We start from the raw sequence: 12,005 nt of genomic DNA, 5'->3' as shown, positions 1-12,005 counted from the left end.
TTCAGAACACAGAGTTGCACAAAACCTGCACAAAAAATGATGGGGTAGGTGGGAGGTTGGTTGGAAAGTTCCCTGAGATATGTAGGTGGGAAAGCCACCTCATTGCAGTGTATCATGTCAGCAAATGCATCCATTACTCATAAGGGAGTGCAACAGCATGACTTGACACCATACTGCAGATGATGACACTGCTGCAGCAGCAGCTCTCCTTGGTTTCTGCTGTCTTATATTATTGGTGTCCTTGGTCAGACATGGTGAGAGCAGCTGCAGCAGGAATAATGGGAGAGGAAGAATGTCAGTTCCCATGACGTCACAACGAACTGGAGGCTGCAGTCGTGTGAGTGTGAACATGGGGATGATGTCACACAAATGTGATTCATGTGTGACCTGGACTGATGGGAAAATCTGCAGTTTGGTGCAAAGCACAACTGCGAGGGTACAGACAGATCTGGTTTTGAGCTCTCACTAAAGAGGATCAAGAGAGGTCTAATGTGCATGACCAGGAAAGGTATTAGGGATGACTGCTCGTGTCTGTTCTCTGCCATCATATAGTACAATGAGGTGGACTTATTGTTGCATTAGCCACAATGACTGCTCCCATTTGTACTTCCTAAGCATTTCTTAACCCAGATCCCTAACATTTAACAAATATTTCTTAGAGCCAACATTTTCAGAAGAATTCATTCATTTTGTGTGCCTCAGCTTTTGGGGGGCTCACCTGGTGCCTGACTTTCAGAGTTCCTCTGGACCTGCAGCTTCCAATGATTTAAGGCCCAACGTGTGTCAAATTGGGTGACCAAAAATTGAGGCAAACAAAATTAGTGAGCTCCTTTTAAAAATATGGCTGAAAATGAATGTGTTTGTGATCAATCCTTGGCTTGGTGCAGTGGTAAAGAGAGAACATTGTGCAAGCGGTGCCTGAAACAGAACAGGGAAAGTTTAAGGATCTGCACTGCCTTCTACCATTATGTGCTTTGCTCCTGTGAACACCCGAAAACTACAGTGAGTGTGACAGCAAAAAAATGACCCAAAGGTGTGTTTCATTAACAGCTATTGCTTGACACTTGAACCCTGTTTTTGAGAGTTCCAGTGTCTCAGAGGGAATGATGTTACAGCGTGTATCAAACTATATTTAGGAAGAACAACTGCAAGCTATGACAGGAATTCGCTTTTACACTTAGCTTCTAAACTGAGTTCCACTCCAGCCCTGAGCAGCTCTCAGTACCATACAGGCACAAAGCACTCTAGCTATTTCAGACACATTTAAAGGATCACAGTCAAGATCTCAGCTGACTGAAGAAGGTGTCTCTTTCAGCATCGAAAAGAAGTGTATATACTCACTTGACGGTTTGGAACTTTTCTTATATAAATAAATAAGTAAACTAAGTTGAAGGTGTCATTTGCAAACTTGAAAGATTCTGTGAAGTGTCTGAAGTAGTTATAGTTCTCTGTTTATTTTAACATCTTGTGCAGCATATTAATGTGTTTAGTGCAGATTGTTATTGCTACTGCTTTATAATCTATGGGGATCTTAAAAGATTTAAAACAGAAAGCTGCTTTAATACTTAGTGACATCATAAGCAAAACTATGCAGCAGCATGGATACTGTACCAGAAATATGCTTAATTTTTTCTAAAAATGTGTTACAGTTGGTAAAAAAAAATGTTGGGGGTGGGTGGGTATGGGAGAGAGATAAGTTTTCTTCACTGTAATCATAGCAGCATACAGTAGTGGAGGCAGAGAGAATTGTGTTATCGAAAACTTTACATTATTATTGTATTTGCCTGCAGAATGTAGTAAGTTTCTGCCTGGCAAAGTGGAAGAAGCAAAGTGTGGGTTTCTCCTTCTCCTCAGTACCAGTTAGGTTTCACAGTGATGTGTAGTTCCTGTCAAAGTCTTTTATAAGAAAACACACTGCAGCTTTCTGGCCAAAACACCCATGGTGTTTGATTTCATGAGTACAGCAGGAGGTAAGAGGACCGCATTCAGTGTTTGGGTTTTTTGTTTTTTGGGTTTTTTTTGTTTTTGTTTTCTCCTGCTGCTTATCTATAGTAGGATTAAGAAAGATGGAAATTATGATAGTGCCTTGTGTATCTCAGCCGTATTTAAAGCAAATTGACTAAGAAATCAGTCAGTCCAGACAGCTGCACATCTTTCTGCACTCCTCTCAGGAATTATTTTTAGCTGAAGGAGAGAAGATAACTTTGTTTTTTAAACTCGTTCCAGAATACTGACTGATTCCTTCCTATCAAATATTCCTGTTCATGAGTGATTTCACTACAAAGTAAAAGAGTTTGCATTGGAAGTCAGGCATTAAATAACTCCAAATTGAAATAAGAGTGTCATTGCTTTCAAAGTTTGCCTTTGCATTCAGGCCATAAAAGGTAAAAGGTAAGGTGTGGGGAAGCCAAGGAGGCTTGAGAACAAGGCTTTGTGTGTATCAGACAATTTGCCTGGCAAAGGGGGTTTGAAATTCTTAGCTGATACTGAATGTGAGCTGTGATTTGTTCGAGTTTGCAAATCTGCTCAAAATGCCAGAAATAACAGAATGTGGGTAACAGCATTTTGTTGAATATCTCTCAGATATACATGGCAAAATAAAAGCATTTATAAAAATATATATTTATTAATCCATGTCCGTCTTTGTGTGGTCAGAGATAAAGATATTGCAGTAACTTAAGCTTATTTCTATACATTTGACGGTCAGTAGTTGTGCTAGAGGTGAATTGGGGGGAGGGTAGGAGGGGAGGGAATGCAGCCAGAGAAGGTTGTCTATTTTTACTCATCAGTGTGCTGTTGTCCTGATTTCTCTGGCAGTAATGAGGGCAGCATGAACTGGAAGGAAAAATCACCTCCTCCAAAAGCAATCCTACACAATTGTATCATACATCTCTCTTTAAGAACCAGTGTCTGATTGCAATCAGTTTCAACACAGGCTTCTTAGGAACTCACAACATATTACAAAAACTAAGATGGCTTGGTTTAAAGAAAGACATTCTAAGTAAAGATTTAATCTAATTCCTCACCCATCCATGTTTAAGTATGGCCAAAGGCGGGTGGAAGTATATCAGCTGTTTCATGTGAGGTGGGGGAGTGTGTTGCCATATGCTAGAAGCCTTAACTGTAATTTCATTGCTGCTGTGGTTTTAAAGCACTCCCATAGTATTTTTAAATTTGTATGTGTGTTAATTTCCTTTGCCTTTGTTTTCATTTTTAATTGTGATGAGAAAGGGGGAAAAGATCATAGCATAAATGAATTATGTTTTCCCCTATTATAAGACATAATAGATCATATCTTTCTAACAGTTTGTGGGTTTTTATAATTCTTGAAATGCAATCACTGAATACAGCATAGGTCCACTTTCTATCAGTCATCTGAGAAAATGATTACTTTCCATGCACAATAGCAACTTAAAAAAAGAAAAAATGAATGCAAGGGGTAAAATCCTGGGAGTTTTGCCATTGACTTCAGTGGCAGGATTTTACCACCAAAGTCAATCTAACAGACAACATAATGCACACTGAAGTTATTTAAACTGTCTGGTTTGAGGTTATCACAGTGAAAAAAGCAACTGGAACTGTACAATTTATAATTTGTATGATGGGTTTTTTGGTCCCGAAATCCTTACACAGGCCTACCCAAACTGAAAACATAGCCCTCAGAAAAGACAGTAAAAAGCAAGGGCAAAATTCAACCCAATGAGGTTGCTTGAATGAAATTGATGGTAGAATTGGATTCTTGCTCTCTACTCAGTCTTTATTGAGCTCCTTGACTTCAGAGTCAGTAGAACTGAATAAGTGGCCTGGTGTGAATTTGTATATTAAGTCAGTATCAGTATTTCCATGTTTATCTGAAATGGTCTCTGTTCTTAATTCCTTCTTATGCTATTGCTCAAAAACTTACTAAATCTGCTTAATATAAATCTTTGAAGGGAAGGTTCTCTGTGACCTGAAGATTTCCAAGGACTTTATAATTTAACAGTGTCTATTTCCCTCCCCCCTTCCCCCCAGTCTATACACAAATAGATTTGAGAGATTTTTTAAGCTTTGGGAGTCAGGCGATGGATACATTTTTATTTGTTAAAAGTGTATTCTCCAGGATTACATTTTTATTTGCAAAGGCCAGATTCAGGCTCAGGACTTTTGTAACCTCTATTTCTATTATGAGGCAACAGTAACAGTACATTGTTTGCCCCAAACTTCTTCCTTTTGTTACTTGTTCATTCTAGGAAGTCCTTAATGTCTTAAGAATTTCTGATTCCCCTCACCATTATTTTTTTTATGTGAAAGCAGTATCACCATTTCTGGCTATGAAAGATTAACCAGGAAAGCTCAGGTGTTCTCACTCCCTCAGGTATTAAAAGGGAGTATCTAAGCAACTCTGAAACTGAGACTGAAAGAGTAGAAGGGCTGGTGAAATGAATGCCTGTCAAGAAGCAGTATGGGTTAAGTTCTAGTTTATCAAGCTCTGCTATCTGAATGTCAGAGCCTGTAACGGTTTCTCATTTTGCTTGCAGGGATAAGGCGCTCTCTTAAGAATGTCAAAACAGCCAGTTTCAAATGTCAGATCCATTCAGGTAAGAGACAGAACTTACATTGCTAATATCAGAAAATAATGAATTTCTACATCAATTGCTTCACAATCTGCATTTTGTTTGTAATGAACAACACAAGTGTTAGCTAGTGATTATTTTAAAAAGAATAAAAGCTTAGCCTTGGTAGACGTGAAAGCACATAAAAATGTTGACCTGAGGAACTGCTGGTGATCTGAACAGAAAAAAAAATATTCACAGATTTGATTTAAAAACAATAGCCCTTCCCAGGATAAATACTGTTTGTTGATGGGTCTGCTAAACACAACAGGATAATCCACAGAATTTCCATATATACAGCCAATCACTATTATAAGCAAATCCCATGTCTGAAAACCCTAGTGGTTTCTTTAGAATTAATACCACTATGGTAGAAGTATGGGATAGATAGATGGCACAGCTTTTAATGTTTGCATGTTTTCATCTCTCCATTTTTTTGAACAACAAAATATATAGTTACAATATTCAATTTAACTACATTGTTATTCAGCAAGACATTTTATGGGAAAACCAAAATAAAGTAGAGTAATCAACCGCAAGACTGTGCCAGGTAAGGGTGTATGCTCATTCTGGTTAATTGTATTTTTTAGAGTCTTTTACAAACATCTACTACAAAACAGTCACAACACCTCTGGGAAGTAAGTGAACAAAGTATGGTGAAACTAACCCTTTAATTCTTCTCCCACTGAAGTCAATTGCAAAACTGCTGTTTATTTCAGCATGAGCAGGAACTGGTCCTAAAACAGTAAGAGCTATACTTTTTGTTTGTTTGTTTGTTTTAATGAAACCAAAGATGATCCTAGAATCTTCTGTCAATTCACTGTCAATGCACAGAGGCTGTCAATTCACAGAGGCTGGTTACTATGTGCTTTCTAGGCCTTAAAGGCTGGCTCTGCCAGCAAGTGCAGGATATCATTCCCAGACTGAGCTCATATTAGATTTTAAACTAATAAAAACTTTTAATAGAAAATATTTAAAATTCTAGAACACATAAATTGTTGAATACACCTTATAAATACCCTAGCCATGTCAGTTCATGTTCATCAAAAAATGAAGTTATACTGCAAATGAAGAAAGAAATAAAGAAAAATTGTATGAGCTGACAATTGCCTGTGATAGAAAATACAGAAAAGGGTTAGTGGTTAAGCATATAACATTTAAAAAAAAAAAACATTAGTTAGTTAAATTAGTTGATCTTAGCCAAAAGGCCAGGGTGCCTCCTCAAATACTAACTTGTACAATGTTATTACAAATTTGTTATATATATTTTTGCAGTAGATTTTCCCAGCATGTTGAAAGGAAAAACAGTGCAAGGTTTCATAAAAGCTTGAAATAGCATAAGAACCCTAAATGGAATTTATCATAGCTGATCTGCTCTCAGTTTTCCCATGATAATACTTTCCTAACTCACTGAGATATTATGAAGATTAATTAGCTAATGGTTGTGCAGCATTTTGAAGCTGCAAGGCCTATGTGTGTTAATTCTGATTACTATTAAGTGTGATTTAACTGAACAGATCTGACTTTTTTATATGGTTTGAGAGAAGTCTTGGCTTTGAAATCAATGGACTTTTGCCATTGACTTCAGTCGGGGGGTCAGGATTTCACCCTTTATATATTAGATTTCAAAATCATTTGCATTATTAACTCACAGTTTAGGGGATTTATAACTTGGATCTAAGTTTTAATCAACTACTAATCTTAATATGTCATATGTAAACAAGTTTTCTTTTTTTAAACACATTTTGAATTAAGTTGGTTTGCTTGTTTCTTTACTGAAAGAGTAGGGGTGGGCACTTTTGGTCACTTTTAAGATTTTTTTTTTCCAACTTCGAAATTGAAACTTTGAATGTCTAAATAATTGTTAGTATTTTTTTTTTAAAAAAAGCTTGTGCCCCAAAAGTACTAAACTTAATACTTTAAGAAAGTCAAAATTATGAAATAGTCTTGAATTACAAATGTTAGAAAAGCAACCACTGCACAAACTGTTTTTTACAACATTTCTAGGGAATGCTGTTGGAAGCTGCTGCAGTAAGAAAATCTACACTGCAACTGATGCCTATTATTCTTGCAGCTATCTCAGATCCATAATACAAGGTGTCAGTGACTTTTATACACTATACCTTGTAGTGATTCATGGATTATGAGCTTTTGCTATTACATATTGATACAGTAGGTCCTACATCTAGGGAAATGACAATGTATATTGTGCTACAGATATGGAAATTTAAGGATCCATATCCATACACTGACATGAAAGAATGTAACTGAAGAAGCTGTCAATAATCTCTGTGTGAAATGCTGTCTATAGTATTAGCTGATAATACATTCTGTCAACATTTACTACTTTTGACTTTCCTCTCAGTTAAGTGCTTTTCTGGTTTAGAGTTTTAGTGGAGGTTCTCTGTTCTGTTCAGAGCTCTGAAAACTTTCATATTTTCTCAATTTATTTTAACACAATTACCTTCAAGTGGCCCTACAATTTGTTCATCTGTCCTTCTGGATGAATAGGGGTGACCATGACTCCATTCAGGTCTTACTAATAACATTCCTAAATTGGCCTTCTGGGTTGTTGCAGGGCAGTAGAAGGCACTCAAACTCTCTGGTCTGTATATTCTGTCTCTGCAACAGTTCCAACCAGAGAATCAAGTGACTGTAAAAAGAAGTCCAGTTCTAGTAGTCCAGATCACTGTATAATAGGCCATCAAGCTGACACATCATACATGTTATCTGTCCATTTATAGTCAGAGAGTAATATTATCTATTAGAGAGACAAGGTGGGTGAGGTAATGTCTTTTATTAGACCAACTTCTGTTGGTGAGAGAGACAAGCTTTCGAGCGACACAGAGCTCTTCTTCAGGGCTCCACACATATTTATCTATCATTCATTCTCTTTTCAAAAATCTTTGTTTTAAAGACACATTTAAACTAGCCTGCAACTTTCTGTCTGAACTCTCGTATAGATAACAGATCAGACTCTGAACTCAGTTGCACTGGCATAACTCTAGAGTACCTCCATTGATTCCAACAGGGAGAAGCACTGGCCATAGAAAGGTCATGGTTAAAGTGGCCAGGGGTTTGTGCTGATTTGGCTTCCTCCACTAGTGAAAATCTTTTGGAACGGTTGATGAAATATTAAGATCCCTGACTGGAAAAGTCCACAAGAGGAGGAAGCAATAGAAACTCTGCCTACCCTCCCAGGTAGATGAATCCTTCCTGGGGCGCAAAGGCACAGGTCTAAGGCAAAGAAGTAAAATTTGCCATTCCCTTTAGCAGCAGGGTGAATTTGACCCATGAATGACAATTCAAACACTATTAAGTGTAACTGACCAACTGGTGGCCTAACTGCTTAAGGTAATTATAGCAACATACTTTCCAAAGCACATGAGAGGAATGGGGATCCATTGTTGGAAAGGAAGCATGGAATTCGAGACCTGTTCTGCCACAGGCTTCCTATGTGGCCTCGGGCAAGTCACTTAGTCTCTCTTTGCCTCAGATCCCCATTTTATGGATGGAGAACTGAGGCAAAGAGCACTTGCCTTCCTCACAGGGGTACTGTGAAGTTAAATACATTAAAGATTGTAAGATGCTGAGATGGTCCTGGGGGCTATATGGGTATGTCTACAATGTAATTAGACACCCATAACTGATTTGTGCCAGCTGACTCGGGCTCGTGGAGCTCAGGCTAAGCTGCTGTTTAATTGCAGTGTAGCATTTGGGCTGGGGTTGCAGCATGAGCTCTGGGACCCTCCCACCTTGCAGAGTCATAGAGCCCAAGCTCCAGTCTGAGCCTGAATGTCTACAGAGCAAGTAAACAGCCCCTTAGCCTGAGCCCTGCGAGCCTGGGTCAACTGGCATGGACCAGCCAAAGGTTTTTAATTGCAGTGTAGTCATACGCTATCAGTACCTCAGATAGACATAGAACTTGCTCTCATTGCAGCCAATGTAGGGTTTTTTTGCCATTGATTTTATTTACAGTAGAATTGAACCTACTAGTGAACTTCCCTGAGCACTCCAACCTATTTGAACCCAGAAAGGTGCCTGGGGTACCAGATCTAATTACTTCATGTGCTAATTAAACTGGATCCACACTACAGTATGCATTTTACTACAAATACTATTGTGCTTTCATCGCTCTAAAACTTTCATGAAGTCTGTAGATCTGCTTCTGACACAAGGTGACAAATCCATCAGCTATCAAGCAGATATCCTTCCTACTAGCTGTGGCCCAATCCAGGATTTTTAGGATGTCCAGCGGCTTTTTTTCTTCTTCTTTTTCTTCCTTTATGCTGCTTTTCCTAGTGAGGGTCGCAGCGGCAGCATGGAGAGTAGGGAGGATCAGACCTCCTTTTCCTCTGCAACAGATTCCAGCTCCTCCTGGGAGATTCCCCAGCATTCCCAGGCCAGCTGGGAGATATAATCCGTCCCGTGTGTCCTGGGTCGGCCTTGGGGCCTCCACCCAGTGGGGCGTGCTCGGTAGATTTCCAACAAAAGGCTCCCAGGGGGCATCCTTATCAGGTGCCAAAACCACCATCAATTGGCTCCTCTTGATCTGGAGAAGCAGTGACTCTACTCCAAGGCGCTTCCAAATAGCCGAGCTCCTCACCCTGTCTCGGAGAGTAAGCCCAGCCACTCTGAGGAGAAACCTCATTTCCACCGCTTGTACCTGCGATCTCGTCCTTTTGGTCATCACCCAAAGATCATGACCATAGGTGAGGATGGGGATGTAGAGCGACCTGTAAATCGAGAGTTTCGTCTGAGAACTCTGCTCCCACTTCACCAACACGGATCGGTATAGCGCCCACATCACTGCTGCCACCGCACCAATCCTCCGGGCAATCTCCCGCTCCTGCTTGCCATCACTCATGAACAAGACCCCTTGATACTTGAACTCATCCACTAAGGGAAGGTGGTCCCCCCTCACCTGGAGAGAACAATCCACTTTCTTCTGGAAAGGACCATGACCGCTGATTTGGAGGTGCAGATTCTCATCCCAGCCGCTTCACACTCCGCAGAGAAACGTTTGAGTGCATGAAATCGCAGTCTGAAGAAGTAAGAAGGACAACACTATCTGCAAACAGCAGAGATGCCACCTCTGAGTCCCCATACCGGATGCACTCCAGAGCTCGACTGAGCCTAGATATCCTGTTCATGAAAATCCAGCGGCTTTTTGACCAAGTTAATTAAAAAACTGAAAAAACAGTCACCTTTAAGCACTGTATGAATCTACTCCATCTCTTTGTAATAGCATTCTGTTGGTGTAAATCCAGTCTCAATCAAATTTGTGGGTAACACCAAAATTGGAAGGGTAGCAAATGTACAGGTGAACAAAACCAAACTGCAAAGTAACCCAGAAAACTTAAAGCGGTGGGTCTGCAGGCAATACAGGGAGCTAACTACTTATAAATATATTAATACTGTATGCACGGGGGAGGAAATAAGTAGCAGAGCTTCAAAAGGATGGTGGCTGTGGGGAACGTCCAAGCTGCCATACTGTGATTATTTCCATTTGTCTCTTTAGTACCATCTTAATATTAAGCTTTTAGGTAACTAATCACTATAGTTGCCACAGGCAAGGAGCAGGATCAGGAGCTGGAAGCCTGGTGGAGACAGCCAGCAAGAGGATCTTTATCTTCATAAGCGGCCCACTGTATGAAAGGGTTTGAGAGCCATCACTCCAGCACCAGCTCTGTAAAAACACTGCAGTGGCTACAAATATAAAACACACAGAGAAATTCACTACGGTGACCCATTTTTTTTTTCTGCAATTGCATCTTTGTCTGTAATTTCATTGCATTTAGACTTTTTTTTTGGTGTGGTGAATCCATCATGGTTTCCTTCTGACAGGCTAATATCAACATCCCAATGGGAGCATTTCGACCTGGAGCAGGGCATCCTCCCAAAAGAAAAGAATTTACGCCTGAAGTGGAGGAGGTAAGAAAAATAATATTAACATTTAATGCAGCAGAATCTCTGCAGTTTATGTGCTATGCAAGCCACTTTATCTAGGCTACAGTACGAAATGCCAATCCTAGTTATCACAGGCATCCGTATACCAATCCCAATTGGAAATCAACCACTGACTATTGAATAGAGTTGATATACTTGGTGTTATTTTTGAAGCCAAAACATACATGGTAATATAAACAAGTACCGGGGTATGTGGTCCCACTTAGTTAAGAGACGGGCATCAGCAGTGACAGGTGAGGGGAGGGCAATGATGGGAAAGCAAATCAGCACTTTGGAGAGTGTATATTGCACTGGGTATAGCCCTAGCATAGTTTCCTCCTGACTGGGGCAATGGGGAGACCCAGAGGGGGATTGTGACATCCCAGGCTATTCGAGGGACACTGATGATCTATCCCTAAAAGGGAATATTTAGAATATTTTTGGACAAATTATCAGCCTTTTCCCCCAGCTACTATAGACACTTCAGACTGATAATTTTCTTACTTACGGCTAATTCTTTCCTCCCCTCTTATCAGTTTCATTGTTAATCAAAACAGAAGAGGTTATTTTGCTAAATTCTCTTATATACTTTTCAGTAATGATGCTCTGTTTATAAAGTCATTTTGGGGAAAAAAACTGATCTAACTTATTTTTGAAGAAGGCATTTTGGAAAGAAAACGTATAAAGTGACCTTGCAAGCACAGATGTTTTTTTCTTCTGAAAAAAAATTAAAACATATTTTCTATTTAGTAATTATATTTTGAAGGAATGCAAAAGATGTTAAAAAGAAACTAATAACGCATGCACGAGGGTTGATAGTATTTGAGAAATAAGATAAATGGCAAGCACTGTTTGATTTAGTTGGATGATTGAATTATAGCTTTGCTCTTCAATTATGTGTATATTATATATGAAACAGGAACTATAGAATTAAGGTTTCTGTTCTGATCCTGTAGCCTTTACTTCCCCAAACCAATGGGACTATTCACATGAGTAAAGGCTGCTGAATTAGACCTTGTAGTAGCAGTGGAACATAAATGTTCCCAGTGGATTTGTCTTTTCAGTTTTTCCTGTTTATTTAGCTTTTGCAGTACAATCCATGGTTCTATCTTTAAGGCCATTCGAGACAAATCTATCTTTTTCTTAACAGTTCTGAACATTATGGGCTATATTTTGAGAACCTGGCAAGGAAGATATGTGTCACATTCAATGGGTTGAAAACCTTGTAGGTTTTGTATGTGAAAAAAATTGAGTGAAAGGGCATGTTGCAAGCAAATTGAGTGGGAGGACATGGGAATTTCAAAAAAGAACACTGTCTCTTCACCTAGATATTTGCTTCCATAGTCTTAGCACCATCAGGCATCTTATTGACTCTTTAGACTTCCTTTGATAAAGTTAGAGACCAAGTTCTAATCTCAGCTGCAAAGTGCACATTGCACACATAGTGGGGGATAATTTGAGGTA

The 12,005-nt window shown here is 39.3% G+C and overlaps 1 protein-coding gene across 5 annotated transcripts in view; it reads left to right on the top strand.

The window, feature by feature from the left end:
• Positions 1-1,216: 1,216 nt before the first annotated feature.
• Positions 1,217-12,005, top strand: part of LOC113406101 (small muscular protein-like) — a 55,670-nt gene continuing 44,881 nt past the window's right edge. For 4 of the 5 annotated variants that reach the window (XM_026648792.2, XM_026648793.2, XM_026648798.2 and 1 more), the window contains exons 1-3: positions 1,217-1,347; positions 4,518-4,577; positions 10,440-10,526. In XM_026648792.2, coding sequence (XP_026504577.1) covers positions 4,539-4,577; positions 10,440-10,526 — 126 coding nt within the window. In that variant the 5' untranslated portion in view covers positions 1,217-1,347; positions 4,518-4,538. Of the gene's footprint in view, positions 1,348-1,866; positions 1,971-4,517; positions 4,578-10,439; positions 10,527-12,005 lie in introns of those variants that run through there. The other variant, XM_026648807.2, reaches the window with a different exon arrangement.

The sequence above is a fragment of the Terrapene carolina genome, unplaced genomic scaffold, assembly GCF_002925995.2.
Source record: "Terrapene carolina triunguis isolate 2854851 unplaced genomic scaffold, T_m_triunguis-2.0 Scaffold22, whole genome shotgun sequence".
Lineage (NCBI taxonomy): Eukaryota > Metazoa > Chordata > Testudines > Emydidae > Terrapene > Terrapene triunguis.
This window is presented reverse-complemented; position numbering and strand designations above follow the sequence as displayed.